Source organism: Diabrotica undecimpunctata, chromosome 1, assembly GCF_040954645.1.
Source record: "Diabrotica undecimpunctata isolate CICGRU chromosome 1, icDiaUnde3, whole genome shotgun sequence".
NCBI lineage: Eukaryota > Metazoa > Arthropoda > Insecta > Coleoptera > Chrysomelidae > Diabrotica > Diabrotica undecimpunctata.
Genome location: NC_092803.1, coordinates 164,221,968 through 164,244,352, shown reverse-complemented (window position 1 = coordinate 164,244,352; position 22,385 = coordinate 164,221,968). Strand labels below are relative to the sequence as shown.

The window sequence follows — 22,385 nt, the reverse complement described above, 5'->3', positions numbered from 1 at the left end:
AAACGCAATTAATAAACGCAATCGCATTAAGGATGTCATAAAACTATTCTACGATAAAACGAAAGTTCAACAGGAACAGTTTAAAACTGTTTTGACAGAGTTGCGTGCTCGAGAACAGAAGGGAGAATCTGTCTTGATTATTAAATTCCGGAGAGCCAGTAAAATTAGTTTTATTTTCTTCAACGTCCTCTGCGTTGCTGGTTTGCGCTCTTGTTGTATTGCGCATAATCATCTCATACTTCCAATAAGTTGCCCCGACGCACAACTATGAAAGGACACACAATTACTTCAACGAAAATACCGGGGTAACTTGACTTGGTTTTCCGACTGGAATTTTTGAATTTAAGATGCGCCCTAAAGTGAAGTATAAGATGTTTTTTAAACGTTAACTTTGTTAGAATATTGGCTCTGTGCCAGTGTGTTTTGTAAAATCTTTTGTTTTTATTTCTACACTTTACTGTTAATATGTTTTTTTTACGTACAATGTGACGGGTTTTTCTAGTGCTTCGCAGTAGTTTTTATCCATTTTTTTTTTCACCTTTAAAGTAATCTTTTTCTTATGGTTATACATGAATTCAACTACTTATGAACATTTAAGCTAATACAGTATACTCCCTCTATAACGAACACGGTTATTACGAGGTTTCGCTTATAACGAGATACATTAGATGTCCCGTGAAATTTCTATTGAACTATAACCGTCTACAGCGAGGCAAATTTGGTTATAACGAGAGAAAATAAGATCCAAAAACGTGTTTTTTACGTTTTTGGTCGGGTCGTGGCTATAAATAAATACCTTTTCAAACAGATCCTCAATAAACTCAACTGCAGCCCGCAATAAACTTCTTTACAATGAATAAATACAACTGTTTCACATCTTTAGGAAATATGAGGGAATGATACTGGACCATTTAAAGCAGTTAAAAATGACAGAGTTCTTAAAATTGCAGAAGCAATAGTTTATGATATCCTTGAAAATACGCTTTATACATTATGTAGTTGGAAAAAAATATAAGTACAGATTTTTTATTTTAACGTATATCATTGATAATAAAAGTAAACAACTTTTTTATGTTTTAATATATTTCATTGACAATAAACGTAAATAATTTTTTTTCAAAAACGCCATTCAAACAATATTTATTAGCATCTTATATTGCTCCGAATGGCTTCACTATAGGAAGTTAATGGTTTCGAAAAAAACAGATTCATATGTATGCACAGTATTATTATTGTCTGATATAACGAGATCGGCTTATAACGAGGTAATTAGTCTGTCATTTCACTTCTCGTTATAGAGGGAGTCTACTGTATTACAACTTTAATATTTTGACCACGGATACTAAGAGAATGGTGTGTTTGTTTTACACCTTAACTTTCTTCACTCACCATTCGTAAGTTATTTTTCCATGTTTTTTTTTATATTCTTACCTACCACCTTTGTATTCTTTTAGATTGAACTGATGAAGCTTGTAAATTAAATAAGCGAAACGTCTTCAAATATAGGAATGGAACTGTGATTTCCTTTTATTACTTCTCCTTTGACCGATATCCTCGTGACCAAAAGATTTATTTTTTTTGGAACTTACTTATTGAATATATATATATATATATATATATATATATATATATATATATATATATATATATATATATATATATATATATATATAATATATATATATAACTGCCAGTAAAATGTCGCTAAAACTAAATTAAAAACGAAATTTTTATTTTATTAATAATTTATTAACAAATCCAAACATTTTATTTCATCTAACATTACTGCGTTTTTATTTGCAGTGGGTACGCCTTCCTAGGGGCATCTTTTTTCAATATTTTGAAGGGGTTAACTGTATCTAGGGATGAGGGTAGTTCGATAGGTGCAGGCCGGTTACACGGTAACATGTTATATGGAGCTAATCCTGTAAGATCAGAACCAAACGGTACAGAATGATCATCGAATATAGAAGGATCTGAGTTATTTGCTGTATCCGATACTATTTTTAAAATTTGGAGAAACATATTATTATTTAACTGTTTATTAGTTAATAAGCTATTTGAACTTGATTCGTCGTTTCCTAGATATTGATGAGAGTCTCCCCATATTTTGGAAGGGTAAAAGGATTCATTTATATTGACGGAATTATTAAGAGCATCAAAACCTGGTTTGGGATATTTTGCAAAATCTTTTTTGGATTTAGAATATTCGGATGTTGTCCAAGATTTCTTATTGTTAGTATTTGTCGTTTTTTTTTGTTTAGTTCTTTTCAAAATTTTGAGAATTTTAGATTTTTTGTTTGTTTTATCTTCATAACTAGAAGAGTAAAGTAATGAGTGAGGTGTTGCTGAATCTTTTTGGAATTTTGAATTTCCAGGTTCTGTAAAAGTTTTGTCTGTTCTATCTTTAGGAAGAGGATAAGAAAATAGTGTGTAATATTCTGCTGAATCTTGCTGGGATTCAGAATTTTTAGGTTTTCTTAAAATTTTCTTATTTTTAGTATTAGTCAAAGCTTTTTTACGTTTAGCTTTCTTTTCTGATTTTGTCAAAGTTTTGTTTGTGACTTTGTAATGAGAATCATAAAATGATAAGTAAGATTCTCCTGAATGTTTTTGAGATTCCAAATTTCCAGATTTTTTCCACATTCTCTTATTGTCAACATTTGTGAAAGCTTTTTTATGTTTAGATTTTTTCAAAATTTTAAGATTTTTAGATTTATTCAAAGTTTGGTTTGTATCTTTGTAAAGAGAATTGTAAAATAATGGGAGGGATTCTGCTGAATCTTTCTGATATTTCGAATTTCCAGCTTTTGTCCAAATTCTCATATTTTCAGCATTTTTTAAAGTTTCCTTATGTTTAGCTTTCTTCAAAATTTTGAGATTTTCAGATTTTTTCAATGTTTTGTTTGTGTCTTTATAACGTGAATAGTGATATGATGGGTAAGATTCTTCTGAATCTTTTTGGGATTTCGAATTTTCATGTTTTGTTAAAATTTTGTCTAGAAAACTTGCAAGTGTATTCAAGGCTTTTGTCCAATTATTTTCGGATTGGAAATTTTCAGATTTTGTCAAGATTTTATTTTTAGATTTCGCCAAAGTGTTGTTATAAGAAAAATTTGTTTTATCACTGAACATTTCTTGTATATTTTTAAAAAAACTTGTTATAACAAAGTTAGCATTAGCAGGCGAAAGAGTTGTATGTCCTAAGCGATATACTGCATTGTGTATACCTGGTAGTCTTAGCTGTCGTAAAATGAACTGCATTACTCTGTTTGAGTTTTTATTATATTTTACTAAATCAGAATCAGCTAGTAGATATATAATACGACTTAGAGTTTTAAAATGTTTCGGATTCCGAAGATATAGTTTTAAAGCTATTCGGGATAAATCATAATACTTTTTGGAAGACAAATTAGGAGACGAATGATCTTGAAAAGTATTTTTTAAAGTATGTCTTTGATCAGATGTTAATAAATCTTTAAATATTTTCTCTTGATATGTATTAGGAAGAGTTTCTATAATGGGAATTATAACCTTCAGTGGATCTGTAACGTCAGAGTTCTTTTTGCTTTGCTGTATAATTTTTAAAATAATATTGGTAATATCCTTTACACTAGCAAGTGTCTTAGAAAATTCATACGAGGTATTAACATTAGAATGTTTAGATACAATTTTCATAAGTTTCAAAATGATATCCACCAAATTTTCAGAAGGAGGTGAATTATTAAAAGCTTTTAATATTGTATATAGCGTTGATAATTTACTATTACCTACACTTTCTGATTGACAAATTTGTAAAATGACTTTTAGAAGTTTTTTAAAATTTTTAGGGTATTCTTGTATTTTAGAAATATCTAAAGCAGAAATCAACTCGTAAATATCCTTAGGTCTGACTTGGTAAGCAGAAGCAATATGCTTATCTACGCTGCCGTAACTGGAATACGGATATTTAAAAGGGACGTGATATGCATTCCAATTTACTGGTTTATGTAAACTTTTAACAGGTTCAGGTTCGTTAAAAACTAATTCTGAAACTTCAACTTCTTCTGAACTTTCCAAGAACGACCCATCGGGTGAAATCCAGTCTTCAATGGCTTTTCTTGGATCCGTATATGGGATTTTTTCTCTTGGTAATTTTGTAATTGCATCCGCATCCTTTAGTACGTAGTTAATTTTGGGTATTAGTTTTTTCTAAAAATAAATTATTTGTGTTAAAGCAAATTTAATAACAGATATTGATTAAAATTATAAAGAAACTTGAAAATTATACACATTTTGTTCTTCTTCCTTTTTGCTTATAATTTAGAATTTTTAGTAGAGGGTCATGACACTATGACTTTCGAGATAAACCCACTTCGTAATCGAATTTTGTACGTCGATGTGCATGACGTCTCTTGGTGATAAAAGTTTCACTTGTCGGTAAAACATATATGGAAAGAGAGGGTTTTTATTTAAATATTTAGAATCTTTAGGGATGTTAGGTAAAATATCTGCAATTAAAACTTAAAAATGTGTTATATATACTTATATCTCTGTTAGCCTAGCAATGTAAATTAATAGAATTTAAATAGATAATAAAATTATATAATAAAGTAGGAACTAAACACCCTTTTGGAAATGGAAATTTATATACAATGGATTGATTTGTTAAAATAAAAATTTAATACAACTGATAAAATAAAGTACACTGTAACAATTTACAAGTTTATTTAACAATTTATTTTACAACTTTTAATATTTTCTTCTTCTTAACTTTGGATTTTTTTAATATATCTATTTAATTTTCTAATTTTAAAATATAATTAACACCTAAAAAAAAACCTAAATCTATTAGCGATTTTAAATAATTCTTGGTTAATTTTAATGACTCTTTGTTAAAATTGTTAAAAATATGGTCCAGTTCATTACATTTAATTATAAAATCTGGATATGGTTTAAGTAAACCTCCTTCGGAAATATGGTTTACCCACGAAAATGACATTTCATTGCTGTCTGGAATATAACCCAGAGTTTTGGTTTTCTTTAATTTAAAAGCAATAAACCCTGCCTGTATTCAGCTGGATCATTTTCACTAAAATGAAAGATTGTTTAAGTACATTTAATATTTTATTATTCCATTTACTACCTTAACGTTTGAGTGGAAACAGTTCTGTTTATTTTAGGAATGTTCTCTTTGTCTCCTTCATTGCCATTGTCGCATTGTATATGTACTTCCGATTGTGGTTCTACATCGAGTGATGGACCCATCAACTTCAGGAATTCCCTATTCTCCCTTTTTTCTACTTGTAAACATCGTTTTTGTTCAGGAGAAGTCTGTGCTCTTTGTAATTTCATTAAATAACGGGATGATATTGCATCACGTTTTAATTTCCACTTATTCTGAGGCAAACCCAACATTTTTTCTTTCAAACAAAAATCACTTTTCACAAAATGGTTCGAACATATTCTTACAGTATTGTTCTGAAGCTATTTTCTTGTGGCATTTTAAATTATTTACTATTTAAATGGGAATAAGCCACAATTAAAGGTTGAAATACGTTTATTGACGTTTCAATTTCCACTTCGGAAATCGTTCTCAAAATACAAACATTAGTAAATTAAACAAATTTTATTTTTTGTTACTTAGTGAAAAATTCTTCTAATAATTTAATTTTATCTGACTCGTCTATATTGACAATTCAGACATACATTATATATTTTAAAGTAGACGACTTTATGTTATGACTATGTTACTGACTTACCAATATGGAGAATGCATCATTTATGTTTTTTAAATAACAAACATATAAAATCGGAATTTGATGTTTATTAAAGGTAAACTAAATGCACGATCAAATACTTACCATGTCGGGATAGTATTATGAGGTTTTTTCCTCATAATTTACTATGGAATCACTAACAGGAGAATTTTACTGTCATCATGGCATGTATTTGTCTTTTTAAAGACGAATTACATGTTATGATCTTTTCTGACGGATATTCTCAAGTTAAAGTTGATTTCATGTAATCAAATGAACTATCTTATAAGTAAAGTCGTCCCAGGAACGCAACTCAACAATATTGGCAATATAATTTTTAAGTCGTCTACAGTCGGTTCACAATTTGTTGATAGCTCACTACAAGTTTAACCCTAATTAGAAAACTGAAATACAGAGAGGATAGGTAATACGATATAATAGTAAAAACCAACCTAAAACTGACGGTTTAAGACGTTTTCGACTAACCCACCTTATATCTGAAGGAATACAATACCTTATAATCCTATTACGGGGGTATTTTGAATGGTTAGAGATGAACGACCAGTATCGTAGAGTATATGATTGAAACATTTATTTGAACTAAATAAATATATTTTTTAAATTGTACTTATGTAAATTGTATTTTTTAATAAAACTTATTTATTTTATTCAAAAATAAAAAGTTTCTTGCCATTTGTAAAAGATACATTTATTTAATTAAGGAAAAGGGCGCCAAATGTCACCTGGCAAAATTTCCAATGTGTTTTAAATGTATCCATTATTTTCGAATCCGGAGAAAACTAATAAATATTTTTGAAAAATTTAAACGCAGAATGAAAGATTACATTATTACTCAGGGCAGAAAGTCCCTGAAAACTTCTACAATGTTTATTTTAATATGTTATGTAACAGGGGTGAAAATAAAAGAGAAAATGTGTAATTTTTAATTGAAAATATTGCATGCAAAAGAAACTTTTTATTTATTCTAAAAAATATTTCATTCTGCCTTTAAATTTTTCAAAAATGCTGTTTAGTTTTCTCAGGATTTGAAAAAAAAATGGATAGGTACATTTAAAACACATTGAACATTTTGACAGGCGACATTTTGCGCCTTTCCCCTTTAATACCTTACGATTACAACTATTATTACTTAACTTATATAATTACGATTAGAAAACTATTCAAATTCAAAATAAATAGGATCAACTTCGGAATCCGAGTCATCTTGAGGGTTAATAATTAGCGGTTGTGTCTCTACGGTCGCATCAATTATGTTATCAAGATCCCACATTTTTTGTTCTTCTTCTATTACATGCCTTACTGCATCTTTCCAGTTTTGTTCTGTAATATGTTGTAAAGACTCGTATAACAATTCACGTACAGCTTGTATTTTATATAACGTATTTTTTCTAGCCACATAACTTTTCATTTGTGCCCAAATGAGTTCAATTGGATTTATTTCGCAGTGGTAGGGTGGAAGTCTAAGGACTGTAATGTTTCGCCTTTCTGCCATTTTGTCAACTACGTATTCCTTGAACTTAGATTTGTGTTGCCGGGCAATTTTTAGAAGTTCTGCTTTTACCATTCCATCTTCGTAAGGCAGATACTTATTCCGCAGCCAGTCAAGAATATCCTGTTTCTTCCACGCAGTCGTTGGAAGTCTTTCTACTAGTCGTGAATAATAAGGTGCATTATCTAATACTATAATTGAATTTGGTGGTATGTGTTCAATCATCTGCTCAAAATACTCTTCGAAAACATCAGCTGTCATCTCCTCGTGATAGTCTTTTGGGCTTTTGGACTGAAATTCCAACAAACCATGCTTAACAAATCCTTTTTCACTGTGAGAAATTATTAATCTACTGCCTTTACCAGAAGGTGGGGAGATACCAGAAGAACAACCTTTCATAAAGGCTTGCCTGGAGCTTAATATATTTTTATCTGACCAAATTTTTTTTAGAGTATGACCTGAGTTTACCCACGTTTCATCCTGGTAGAAGATGGGCCTTCCTTCAGCCCGGAATTTTCGTATGGATCTTAGATAATTTCTTCTCCAACATATTATCTCCTCCCGGTCAATCAAAAGTGATTTTCGGTCTGATTTCTCCCACCGGAAATTTAATTCTTTTAAAACTTGCCACAATTTAGTTCGTCCGATATGAGGCAAATCCGGGTCGTCTCTAACTTCTTGTAAAATTTTGTTTAGGTTTGGTATTTCTTTTTTGAAAAAAAAATCCATGAATTTTCCTTCGAATACCATTTTTGGCAAATTCATCAATTTCAATAGGCTTTTTCCCCCTCTTTAAGTGTTCGTTTGTGTTTGGGTTAGCTATACCGTGTTTTTTTCTTTCTGATACGAACCTATATATAATTGACTCTCCTACGCCAGTCATGTTGGCACAACTTTCGACTATGTTGCGAACAGTGTTTGTGGGATTCTGAGAAACCAGAGCATCGTGAACATTCAGGACAATAGTCTTCTCTCTTGGTGAATAGACAGACTTACTGACTGTACGCAACAGTACCGGTGTAAAACTTGATGATGTTGATGATGAAGCCATCACAAACAATCCAACAAAACGAGCACGAGCGAAAGGTACGTATATGTTCGTAGGTATATAGAATAAAAAATTACTCACGCACTGCATATAATTCGCAAAAGAAATATTCGAGACGCTAATTACTGCCGTAGACGCGGACACACCGACGAGCCGTAAATTACATGCGATCAAAAACGTACTAAACAAAAAAATTGTTTTCGTTCGTAATAACTTCACCCTTTTAAGTTAAGTTTGGAATATAAACTGAACAAACGAGGCACGTGGCCAAAGCATACCCATTATATTACTAAAAATCTGGAAAATTCCATCCTAATTATCTTGCAACGAATAGTACCTTCGGATATGAATTCCAGGTTTTCTAGTAAAGTGATTAAACGCGAATATTAGTATTGACATATCCAAAGAGATAAGGTATAAGTAATAAGAGATATTATTTACAAAATTGTTAATGGTAAAATTCTTATTTTTATTAATATAATATAATTACATACGATTAGCCGTGAAAGTTTTAATTGTTTTTTTGCTTAATATATTAGTATTAAAATATTATATATAACAGTATTAAAAAATATTATATTATTATTTAATGAATAAACACCTCAGGAACGCCTATGGTTTACGACCGTTTTATGAGTTTAAGGCACATTTCGTGCTCTCAACAATTTATGAACGGAGAATACTTTAAAATGTATAATGTATGTCTGAATTGTCAATGTAGATGAGTCAGATAAAATTAAATTATTAGAAGAATTTTTCACTAAGTAACAAAAAACAAAATTTGTTTAATTTACTAATGTTTGTATTTTGAGAACGATTTCCGAAGTGGAAATTGAAACGTTAATAAACGTATTTTAACCTTTAATTGTGGCTTATTCCCATTTAAATAGTAATTTATATTCTTACAGTGTTTATGTTAAACTTATGTTGCTGATAGCACTTCACAACCCATTGTTCGCGAACTTGTTTCTCTTTTGGAAATCTAAAGAAACGACAATCCGAAATAACTTTGTTTTTTTAATGTTGTTGCTGGAACAACCCACCACTGCACAGAACACCATAATTAAAAGTTTAATTTAATATTCTTAAATATATTTTATCTAAAAGTGCACACATTTATTTGTCAACGTACTAGATAAACGATACTAAATCTGACGAAACTCCATACAAAACAGAACATTTTTGGTGATATTTGTCGCCAAGTGACGTCACACGTGCAAAAGAGATAGACTGATCGCGTGCGCGTGGGTTTATCTTTAGTTATTATAGTTCATAGTATCATCAAAGGTATCATTTGGTATCATGGTAGAGAATATTTGAAATCCAGTAGCGAGCCTGCGCAGATAATAGAATGATCTTTGATAATAGTTATGCAGTGGCGTTGCAATCTTAAACAATTTGAGAAGATTGTTTTATATTTGAAACCGCATAATTACAAAATTACTCTCTTAAATATTAAATAGAATTTGATTTTACACACATTGTTTTATCGATACCAAACTTTTTAGTCAAATCAGCAATTTGGTAAAAATGTTCAGCACTGAAAGTGTTAAAATATGAATATTTTTGATCATTTTCTTTACAGAATTTTTAATGACACATGGGCTTAAAATTTTAACAAAAGTTTATAATATCGACTTTAATTAATATCCAATGAAGTTTGGTAAAAGCTGCCAAATTTATAATTTAGTATTGGTTACCTTAAAACCGTAATTAAAAAAGTCATTAATTAATGACTCCTTAAAGACCCATTGAGGATATACAAAGAACTGATAAGAATTATTTTCTAGAATTTCTCGGCACTGGATTTAAAAGGAGTTCGTAATTTGGTCTCATTATGTTGTCGAAAAAAAACAGGTGCTAACACACATATTAGAACTATTTTGTAGAATACCTATGGTTAAGTGTAAGTACGTGAGTTATGGAAGCCGGCCCTGTTCTAGTTATTCACCTAAGAAAGATGATCCAGGATTTGTGTTCTAATGAAGTTTGTAATAAGATTAGTGTACATTTTTATATTTACTTAATTATCATTTTACCATTGCATTTTTAACTAGATATTTTTCAGTCTGTTCGTAAACTTAAAGGAAGGAACATTATAGCTTTATATAAAAATTGTCCGATCTTTTTCGATTTTTTGTAATTAATTAATAAAGTAATTATTTTTAAAAAATAGTTTTGCCTACGGGAAAAAGATTACCACCAAAATCCAAAGGAATAGTTTACAATGTATTTAAATATATACAAATACTATTTCCTAAAGATAATCAAACCAATGTTAAATAACGTGTTAGCAAAACTACTGGAGTATCTTTACGTACAGTAGAAAGAATCATTCAACAACCGAATATGTTATCAAACGCAGATTCAAAGAATTTACTAAAATTTCCAGCTGAAACACTTGCTAAATGGAAAGCAACCGTGGCAGACTTGAGGGAGTACGACCAATAGTTCATTAAAAACACCTATCACTGTTTTTATAAGACTGAACGTTGTCATGCATCATTGAAGATTTTGCAAAAAAGGCTTGAAGAGGTATACGAGTGGACTGAAAGTGTGAGTTCTATCTACAGAATTGTGAAAGCTAAAAGCCAAGGTAAGTCAATAGGGATGTTCACGTTCACTAATTTTTAAATATAGTTAAATTCAATTAAATTCAATAGATTATAAAATATATAAAAATATAGTAAACATGAAATTGTTTAAAAATATATATTTTTTAAGATAAATCAATTCTTAATTTTAATTTTGATGGAGGCTAGAAAAACGGCTCCTCGCAGCGAGGCTACGGTGTGTGACGTCAGCAGTCGTATCGACAACTTGTTGTGTATACGTATTTACGAAGTGTAACCAGTTCTTTAAGTATTTATACAGTGATAATGAAGCCGAATAAGTGGTGTTTGCTACAAAGAAAGGGAAAAACTAAAAAAGGCAGTTATTATGCAAGTTAGAAAAAAAAAATAAATGCAAATATCTGTACCTCGGAAGGAATCAACACTATGTTCATTTTTAAAACTTTACAGGAGAGCAGTTTTTAACTTTTTTTCACCAAAAAGTATTATTGCTGCAGCTATTTATTGAGATATCGAAACAATATTTTAAGAACATTCTGTTTATTGTTATTTACATAATACATTTGTTATAATTAAAAACAAATTTGTTCTTGCGTTTTTTAAACCTTTTAACGGACATGGTGTTGTATCCATCTAATAAAGTTATTGTACTGTAAGAATTAGTATGGGGTATTCAATAAAAACTACAATCCTATTTGACTTTTACTGATAAAATTTATTTAACCATACAATTTACCTTTATAAATACAAATATTACATCTATGTATTTAACCAAAATGGCATTTTAGGTACAAACCACTCAGTCATCCTCAAGTAAGTCTCCTTCTGGATAGTCAGTATTAGTATTACTAGTAGGTATGCTTTAAGTTTTGATAAAAATCATGGCAAAATGTAGGAACATATGACAGTAATGCCAATAGATCGTTATACTTTTGTTGTGATATAAGTATTGGACTTTGTGATACCAGTTGCAAATCTTTTGGCAATGTAAGGTGTCGCCTTCAAAACCTAACAAGGTCAATCTCCTGGTTTTCTTCATAAAAATTACTTTTTAAAAACAGAGTTCCAATGCTGTTTTATTTAACTTGCAGTTAAACACAGTTTGACAGAAGAACTTGTTGTTTGTTAATGTCTCCTTTCTATTAATCAAAGGCGAATTTTAAGATGTTTTGACATCATACAAAGACCTTAAATTTTTAAAATCTTCTAGTTCCATATTATGTACGGTATATTCCATTGAGGTTTGTCTGACTAACTGCTGCCAGTCCCAGGACGTGTAAATAGAAATGTTAAGTTTTCTCTCTTTCTTACTTTTTAAACAAGTATTAATGCTAACATTTTTATTCTGGCCGTAACATTCAAGACCATAGTATGATTTCTTCTATGTTACTGTCAGGAATGACGGTATCTGCCCATTTTAGTAATGCAGATCTTATTCCATTTCCACTACGAATAGTTTATCAGAACTTTTGTCTATATCAGACTGATCTTCGTTATCAAAACTCAAGGCATCTCTAATAATATGCTCTTCATTTAAAACATCATTGCTTGGTGTATTATTTGATTCTGAAATTAAACAAGGCGTATAATATTGGTCGTAAAAGATGTAATAATATTGCTAGTCTAAGGTTGGTATCAAATCACTACTCACTATATTACCCTTTTGAGGTTATGCTTTTTAATAATTTAAAAATAATGAGTAAAAAGGTAGCTTACCTGTAAATGCAGTAGAAGAATTCGCAGAACTTTTTAGTAGGTACTTCAAGAATCTTTCTCCTACTAGAATTATGGTTCATTATTCTTATTATTAGTAACAAACCACTGTAAACACACCATAAATGGCAAAAGTATTATTAGATCACTAACAGTCTACCTCTCATCATAGAGATATGCGCGGCGGTAATTTACATGCTTAGAGGGACAAAACATTAAGTCCACATGGTGTTTTATCCCTCTAAGTAAAAATGGCCTTGGTGTTCTTTTAAAGGTCACTTTCTTTATCAGCAAATGGTTTAGGACCTAGTGCTCTATTCCTTTAAATAAAGTTATAAAAGCTAATTATTAGTCTGTAAAAGGGTCAAAATTGAAAAAATGGACATAGTGTTGTATCCCTCCGAGGTACAGATATAAAATCATGTGGTTTGACAATTTTAAGTGAATATGGTGTTAAATTGTTTGGAACTGTAATAAAAATCTTCTCAGAATTGTTTTTAGATGTATTTAGACACCCAGGAACAAAACACCACTTATTTGGCTTCATTATCGGTGATTAAATACTTAAAGAACTGGTCACACTTCGTAAATACGTATATACAAAACAAGTTGTCGATACGACTGTTGACGTCACACACCGTAGCCTCGCTGCGAGGAGCCGTTTTTCTAGCCTCCATCAGAATTGAAATTAAGAATTGATGTATCTTAAGAAATATATATTTTTAAACAATTTTATGTTTGCTATGTTTTTATATATGTTATAACCCATTGAATTTAACAATATTTAAAAATTAGTGAACATCCCTATTGTATATGAATGTTGATGAAACCTATGTACATGCAGGATACACTACGCCAAATAGCTAAACAGGTGTCAGTGGCAAAGGATTATTCAAAAACATTTCAAAAGGAAGTAGGTTGGTTATCGTACATGGTGGTGGGGAGATGGGTTTAATACAGAATGCCCTTTTGATTTCTAAATCTGGTGCCAAGACAGAAGATTATCATGATGATATGAATTCAGAAAATTACGAAAAATAGATGAAAGAACAGTTAATCACCAACTTGCCTGTAGGATCTGTCGTTTTTACTGATAGTGCGTCATATTATAATGTACAAATTAACAAAGCACCCACCAGTAATTCTAAAAAACGGATATGATATCTTGGTTGACAGAAAACAATTTACTATTTGTAACATCAATGTTAAAACCGCAATTATATGAAATTATCAAACCACACAAACAAGATCATAATCAAATTTGACAAAGTATTGCACACATTTGGACATGTTTCTTTAAAACTCCCGCCATGTTATCTAGACTTGAACCCTAATAACGGTTTTTAAGTTAAAACAATCTTTGTAATTAATGTTTATTAATACTGTAATACGTATTTACGGTTTTACATACATATATGTGAAACAATACTGCCAAATATAATCTAATATTATTGTTAAATACATTGTTTACCTATCTTTAACAATTTGATTTAAATCATTAGTATTTTTTGAAACGCCACTGCTTTTTTAGCCCAGGTTTAGCTGTTTTTGACAGAGAAATTTTGCCTCCACATTGTCTAAAAATGTTACCTTGTTACAAATGTTTTACTTATTTTAATAAACTATTTAAATCCTTGTCGACTAAAGTACAATTTCAGGTTGTTCCAGTAGTTAAATGGCCATTGAGAATTTTAATCCATTAAAAGGCAAAACGAGAATGCTCATTACTAGCTTATGGCTTTCTGCTGATAAGTCAGTGTCTAGGGTTTGTTATGAAAAATATTAAAGAAATCAAAATTGTATAAAACCTAATTCTTCCCATTTTTGTTTATGTACATTTATGTCATAAACTTAATAATAAACGAATTAATTCAATAATTATACTTAGTCACTATTTTCTCCCTTAACTCGAACGAAAAATCGACCGCACGAAACAATTTCTAAATGAAAAATTCTAGGAAATCGGAATTGCAACAATTTAAGTCCGTTCCATTTTGTCAAACAGTTTTAAATAGCTGATATATTGAAGACAAACGATTCTTATTTAACCAATTCATTCAAGGTCTTACGCTCGCGCCTTTACCGCATACTTACGTCCTCAAATATTGATTATAGCAAAAAACTGACAGAGATCAAAATTGTGTTAAATATAATTTTCTTCTCATTTTTGTTAAGATACATGCATGTGGCAAAGTTATTAATAAAAGAGATAATTCACTAGTTATGCCTCCCCCTCCCACTATTTTTTTCTTTAACTCGGAAAATATCGATAGCAAGAACAAATTTGTGAAAAAGAAATTGTAGAAAATCGCATTTGCAACAATTTGAGTCAGTATCATTTTTGTCGAAAAGTTAAAAATAGCGGAGATATTGAGCAAAAACGGTTCTCCTTTAAATTCAAGAAGGCAGATAATGTAGGTATTCTAAGGACATTTATCAACGAAATATTCGTGTTCAGCGACATGAAAAATGCCCAAGTAATGACTGCCGACTGATTTAGAATGAAATAACATTAAACTCCAGGAGACGAGGTCATCTTAGGCACCAGATACCTTGAAGACCATAGCCGTCGTAATATCCATAGTTAACAACACCAAAAACTTCCGAGTAATCACTTTTGACTGATTTCGAATGAAAATAACATAAATTTCCAGGAGACGAGGTCCAACCTTCACCAGATACCTCAAGAACCATTGCCGTCATAATATTCGTATTGAGCTACCTTGAAATCCCCCCGAGTAATGACTTACGACTGATTTCGAATGAAACTAACATAAAACTCCAGAAGACGAGGTCCACCCTGGGCACCAGGTAGCTCAAGGACCATCGTCGTTATCATATTCATTTTCAGTGACCTCGAAAACTTCCGAGGAATGACTTTCGACTGATTTTGAATAAAATTAACATATTCCAGGGCAAGGTCCATCCTGGGTTATAGGTAGATCGAGGTCAATCGTCGTTATTATATTCGTATTCAGAGACCTCGAAAACAAAATTGAACTCCTTTCTGTCGATATTTTCTGACTTTGGAAATGCATTTTTCTTATGCGGAAAATGCAATTTTCGTTTTTCTACCATGAATTTTATTCACAAACTTTCCTCACACTTTTCCAAATAGAGTGCAACAAACAGTTTGAAAACTCACTGAGCCCAAACTTATAGCCAAATAGGGCTTGAGAGAGCTTCCTATGATTCCCGACATACACTAAGATACCAAATACATCTTTAAAGAGGGAAGCTGAACTACAAAACTTTTTAATACAAAACGATTCGTATTACTATATTGTAAGATATCGTTATAAGTTATTTAAGTTCTACACACGAAGCAATTTAACAAATTATACGCCCTGGTGAGTATTGCCGAAAAGCTTGGTCACGGTATATTGAGTATTCACTCTATATAATTTGGAAACAATTAAAACCAAGTATAAGGGTACGGACATATCGAAGATACCTGGATGTGCACGGAGGAGGTGGCGGTCATGACCGAGGTTTAGATCGATGACGGGTAGAACATACCTTTCAGTGTTCTTTACGGTCTCTGAGATAACCGACATGTGTTTCGGGAAAGTTAGCTTTTTTACATTATAAAATTATGTACATGAGCAACAGCAGTGACGACAGTGAACGCATGTCTTCAAGTGAAAAGTAGTGGATCATTTGTAATTGTTTAAATCGCCAGCTCATCCAATAAATAAAAAAAGGCAGTATCTAGGAGAATAACATCACTTATTTAAAAAGCTTATGAAACACCACTCAGACAGATTTTATGCTTATATGAGAATGAGTCTGGATACATTTCAGTATATTTATCATACAATCCGTATCTCCGGCAAATGTTGCACCAATAAACTTGTAATTTACCACGCGATCAACAGCTCGATCTCGATGTAAAACAAACTATTTTGTTCTGGCATCGACATCGCTGTAAACCGCAATGATAGGTCGCGAGGGTGAACTGGTGAAACATCCTCGGTATGTGCGATCTCATAAGAAAATGAAGGTTTGTTTTAACATCGATGTATCGACCGCGACCGCGACCTCCATCGCATACATTTATGCATCTTCGGTATATCCGTACGCTTAGGCGTGCAAATACATTTTGTAAATTTAATAAGAAAGTAATTAAGGTAATTGAAGTATCTAATTTTACTTTCCAAAAAATACTGGCAGAAAAGTATCGCCAAAATGATCAAATTTAAATAATACTATAAGAAAATTGGAGACTTCCACATTATTGGTATTAATAAATTTATTATTTAATTGAATGATGATAGTGACGCAGAAAATACAATAGAAGAAAAAATTAATTAAGGGTATGAGTATTTTAATTGATTCCTTGTTAATTGTTGTATGGTGCAATTAATATTCTGACAAATTACTTGTGTAAAAATGAAAAGCCTTTAGTTTTGACCCTTAAGTCTTACGGTGAAATAAAATTACGTAAATTGTCTAGTGGGGTTTCCGCGGACCACAGACTAAAATAAAAAAAATGAATATTTCAACTTTTGATCAATCATTTTATTTAAGGACATGTATAACTACATAGTATAAAATTGTATAGAAAAATTTGGAGCAAACTGTATTTCTGTGAATGGTGCGTATGTGATTTCGGCATTTTTCACACACATACTTAGTTTTTTTGTCAGCTTGTCAAATTTTTCGCTTTTAGTTCATAACACAGTTCCATGGACATGATCCAAGTATCGCAAGTAATATTTCTAATTGTACCTACCTACCTAAAATTGGTGTAATAAGTTTTAGAATAGTTTGAGTTGGAATTGATAATGTTCTGTCAGTTGTATCATCCCTGCCTGTATACACAAACGCATTATATACTCAGTGACAATAGAAGTGTTACACCCAGAAGGAATAATTTTTTAAATTTAATTTTTTTGCAATAGAATGACTATTTCCATATTTTGACCAGCAAGAAGAGGGAGTATATGTTTTGCCGTGGCCGCCCCGTGCTCCGGATTTAAATCCTGTCGAACATGTATGGGATATGATGGTAAGGAGACCACTTTGCACCATCCTCCACACAATCTGGCACAGTTAATACATGAAATTCAAGTTGATTGGAACGGAGTGCCACAAGCAGAAATCGATCATCTCATTTTGTCAATGCTTAGGCGTACACAGTAGTGTATTCGGCTACGGGGTCGCCAAACACATTATTAATTTTTTTAATCACTTGTTAATAAAAATTCTTAATGTAAATCTACCAATTTGTCAAAAATTTAAGTTCTAGAAATTATTCCTTCTGGGTATAACACTTCTAATGTCACTGAGTATATAAATAGAAAGTTCTGGAATCGCATAAGCACGATATTTTTCAACCATATTTGGCAGGCTTATTAGACATGTACATTCGAAACCTGGCTTTACCGCGAAAAGGAACTAACATCTCATCTATGGTAAGATTAACACCGGGTGTGTAATACTTTTGTACAATGGATATAAAAAGATTCCATATCATCCTCGCTGCAGCTAAACGGTCGTTAGATTTTCTAGCTTCTCTGGTAGTAATACAATCAAAACTCAAAGAAGACAATATGAAAATAAATCGACGAGCACTTATAGTGCCACGGAAAATGTCACGATCTTTGCCTTCCTCAGTAAAATGTCCCAAAATATTTTCGTGGTTGAACTTCATTAAACCAAATAAATACAGTAATCCAATAAAAGCTCTTAATTCAATTATATCCAGGGATTCCGTAAACGTTGGTTGGTCTCGAAATTTCTATTTTATTGTTGATATGCATCAAAATTATTTATAAAAGTTTTCGTGACAAATAACTGCCATGCTGAGAGTATATTGGATGGATCAGTATTTTTTCCTCATTTTTTGTACCATGTAATAAAAGAACTCTATTATAAACCCTTGTACCAGTTAATTTCGATAATTCTTTTGACCACATATAACAGTTTTTCTTACCAAAATAATATTTATCAGCTGAATATATATACTCCCGTTCATAATCATTTTTTCATCTTCAGCTTCATCTTCTGAATTATCACTTTCCAGCGACGCTGCAGATCAACTGTCATGGTCATTATACCGTATTCATTTTCCAAATTCCCAATTGTCAATAGAAGCACGTGAAAGCCAAACAGGGTCGTACTGATGTGTATCATATGATTTTAAAAAATATTTACTTTTGAAACTGTTAGTGTAAGAATTTCTTGAAATTTAATCATTATATCACAATTAAACTAAACTCTAAAAAATAATACGACCAGTAAATAACTTAGCAATAACTATAACATAAATATAACACAATAGATTAACTTAAAAATCAACACGATACAATTTGAATTTAAAATGCTGGCAAGTTTGGATCTGTAACATGAGAATCTGTCTGGCTTAAGGTAATAAATTATATTTAATAGCCTCTTGACGAATGAGACGGCGAATATCAACACGTGCTCATATTAACAGATGGGAATTTTTGTTAAATGAATGTAATATAGGTATAAATTCGTCCGTATTTGCATTACTGTCTACGTCCAAGTTATAAAATTCTGGATCTTGTACCACAGCGCGCAATTCGTCATCAGTCATATTAAAATAAATTTCCTAACCTCAAATTAACGATTCAAGTATTACTTGCTAATAAAAATAATTAGTCCTAAAATTATATCAAAAAAAAAAAAAAATTTAAGTTGATAAAAATACTTACAATAACGGTACAGTGAAGTCTTTTGAGATTTTTCGTTACTGTTTCTCTAAATTAGAGTTTATTTTAACACGTGTTGCATATAAAACTGTAGAAATACTAGTACTGGAAGATTACATAAAGTCACAATGCCATCTATTCATTAGTAGCAAAATTAAAACGCATATTCTTTGTCCAGGATTCCATTGGGACCCCACAACACTACTTAAGGGTTAAAAAAGCTGTTATATTTTTAGGTTTAAGTATTGATGAAATAAATAAAAAAATTGGAGGATGCTTGCATTTGTTGCTGAATTTTAAAAAGTTTGAACTGTATACTTAGGTACGTTAATTGTTAGATTTAACTGTTTTTATAAAGTTTTTTGAGTATCAATAATTCTAGCAATAACAATAGTAACTACAAAAGCTATTGTACATCAGTTATAAATGCAAGTATGCGGTAAGGGAGAGGGTCCCTATAAAGTAAAATATAAATAAAAAATCGTCAAAATTAGTTTTAGCACATACGATATGTCCTGCTTTAACGGTATATAGGTACCTAATTAATTGCCCATTTAATTACCAGAACAACCAGCCGCCGCACTATATCTTAAAGCAGAACTATCAAAACCTTCAAATCTGACCGTTCTACTATATTTCTTAAGACAGCTATATTTTTATGATTCTATAGCTTTAATATTCTATAAAGTCAGGTATTTTAGACTTCGCAACAATCTGAATCAAAAAGTGCATATTTTACTCCTTCAAATACTCATAAATAAATAACAAAAAATTTGTTGTTGCACGGACTGGGGAGTTTTTCCTGATATTACCCTTTATAACACAGAGTAGGATTCTAAAATAAAATAGAGAAATACGATCTAACGTACTAACATTTGTTTGATATTGATTTTTCATTTTAACTTTTATCAAAACTGAAACTAAAATTTATTTTTAATAGATATTTGATCTTGTTATGTGTACTAAAGTTTACATTTAAAAAAGTTAAAAATAAGTCATTTAACACTTACTAAATTTCTGATTTTTCGTCCTCTAATACATGCAAAATGGCAAACAAGATAAATTATTATCAACACATTAAACTTCATTATTATTTTCCGGTTACTTAACAAAACTGATATTTTATTGAAATTTCCATATGAGGTAATAATATTTTTCAGTGGGATGATTTTAATGAGTTCTGATTATAAATGTATTATAAATAAATAAGAATAAAATCGCTCTAAATGACAACGTAATCCAATATCGAATTAAACAATAAATGTCACCACAATTAAATGATTTAACGCAAGTACGTGATTTACTGTTTTTTGGTAAGGTTACTGCTAATAATTTCTACCTGAGGTTTTATGTGTTACGTTTGGTGTGTAGCTAGTTGTGTAAGATTACGGTGGCCGGTAATGATTTTAATTTTATTCAACTCTGTAGCTTTCTATCCATTTTCTACTCGTAACAGTACCTTATCTGATTAAAAATCTTTATAGAATCTCTTCTTGGAGATGTAAGATGTATATGTCTATAACCGTGCTTTTAGGTATTTGGTTCGTTACTTTTCTGAATTAGAGGGTATTTGATTCACTAGAAAATATAAATATTTGATAATCGTCGACTTATCTTAAATTTTTGATGTTTTCAAGTTCTTCGTCTTCTTCATGTGGATCCTAATGCCTTTCGCTCTTGGATTGTTTGTTCAATTGTTTTTGCTTATCTATTTCTTCCAGTGTTTCCACCTACAATCATTGCTCTTATGTATTCAATTGCCTTTCTTTTTTTGTCCCATTTCGTTTATTTTGTCTTTTCGGTTTTCCTTGTTCTGTCTTTTTTCTTTCCTTTGTTTTCTTTGTTTCTATTACCCTTTTAGTTAAATTGTTTTGGTTATTCCTCATCAGATGTCCAAACCAGCTCAATTCTTTTCCAGTAGCGGTCGCTATTTATCTGTCAATTTTTTTCATTTTTGTATCTATACATTTTGGTCATTCCAGCAATCCTAAAATATTTCATTTCCAAAGCTGTTTTTATCCAAGTTTAACTCGCATATATAATGAATGGGATAACTATTATGCTAATAGCTCTAATTTTAACTCTTGCATGTATGTTAATTCCCTTCCTTTGTATATATATGGTGATTTTTTGCAACTTAAAGTCACTTCTCGCATCCCAGACGCCAACGTTTTTTGTGATTCTGGTCTCCTTCGTGGACACCTCTACTTCAAATTTCGGCTCAGATGTTTAATTTCCATTTTTCCGTTGCATTCTTCGTTTGTTTGTGCTGGTGTATATTTTCAAATTTTTCCCGGTACCGTTACCCTAGTTATTCGTTTTAGATATCCATCCCATTTCAACTGCTTTTCAGCTATATTGTCCAGTATCATTTTGTCAACCTCCATTCTCTAATAGTTTCATTTCTTGCATGGTCCAGTAAAGTTACACTGCATCTTCTCCAGTGCATCATTTCGGTTGAGAGACGTTTTTGTGACATATTCCTATCTACAACCCACGCTCCTGACTTATACGTCAATATTGTCTGAATCAAAGAATGATATATGTATATTTTTGTCTTTTTTTTTTGTAGAGATGTGCTGAACGTTCAACAGTTCGAACCGTGGGAGTGTCGATAATCACGCACCCATTTCCACGACGAAACGACGAGGTGGGATCCGGAGTGGCTATTTAAGGCGAGCAACTGGCGGAATTAAAGGAGTCTTGTGGCTAACGCTCTAGGCTCCCTGGCTAGCTAGTGTATTGAATCTGCGAGCCGACCCGGATAGAGAGACTTCCATAGTGAGAATTATAATTTGTCCTCAATCAAGCAGAACCCGTGGGTATCGTGCATTGAACGTTACCGTCAGCTCTGACTCAGAGTATAGCGCGGATCTGCACAACCGAATATTTCGATTGCGAGTGGGTTTGGCGCTTCCGCTGGATTGAGGTGGAAGCGAGTATAAGTCTGCGTACGATTGAATTCGCGTATTCAATTGTTTTTATTAGTAATAATAATTTTTCTTTTACATGCGTCCTCCGGGGAATTCACTCTCGCGGGATCCAGATGGGGACATAGAATACTTTTTATTTTTGTATATACGTGGAAATTAATAGATTTATTTTTATTTCAACCTATGTTTT

The 22,385-nt window shown here is 31.3% G+C and overlaps 1 protein-coding gene and 1 long non-coding RNA gene across 2 annotated transcripts; both read right to left on the bottom strand.

The window, feature by feature from the left end:
- Positions 1 to 1,738: 1,738 nt before the first annotated feature.
- On the bottom strand, positions 1,739 to 20,446 carry LOC140432487 (uncharacterized). Its single transcript, XM_072520405.1, has 2 exons — positions 20,273 to 20,446; positions 1,739 to 4,191 (listed from the first exon to the last, which is right to left on the bottom strand). The coding sequence occupies exons 1-2, from the start codon at positions 20,348 to 20,350 to the stop codon at positions 1,783 to 1,785; spliced, it is 2,487 nt and encodes an 828-aa protein (XP_072376506.1). The 5' UTR covers positions 20,351 to 20,446; the 3' UTR covers positions 1,739 to 1,782.
- Positions 4,840 to 9,451, bottom strand: LOC140432489 (uncharacterized). The gene is made up of 3 exons (XR_011949805.1): positions 9,203 to 9,451; positions 5,126 to 5,496; positions 4,840 to 5,071 (listed from the first exon to the last, which is right to left on the bottom strand). It is a non-coding gene; the product is annotated as an uncharacterized lncRNA (long non-coding RNA).
- Positions 20,447 to 22,385: the final 1,939 nt, after the last annotated feature.

What these genes read in the sequence shown, in the direction of transcription:
- LOC140432487 (XM_072520405.1), bottom strand. Translation starts at nt 20,350, where the DNA reads ATGAAGTTTAATGTGTTGATAATAATTTATCTTGTTTGCCATTTTGCA. An exon ending in GACGAAAAATCAGAAATTTA is followed by an intron (nt 4,192 to 20,272) that starts GTAAGTGTTAAA and finishes ATTTATTTTTAG; the next exon opens with AAAAAACTAATACCCAAAAT.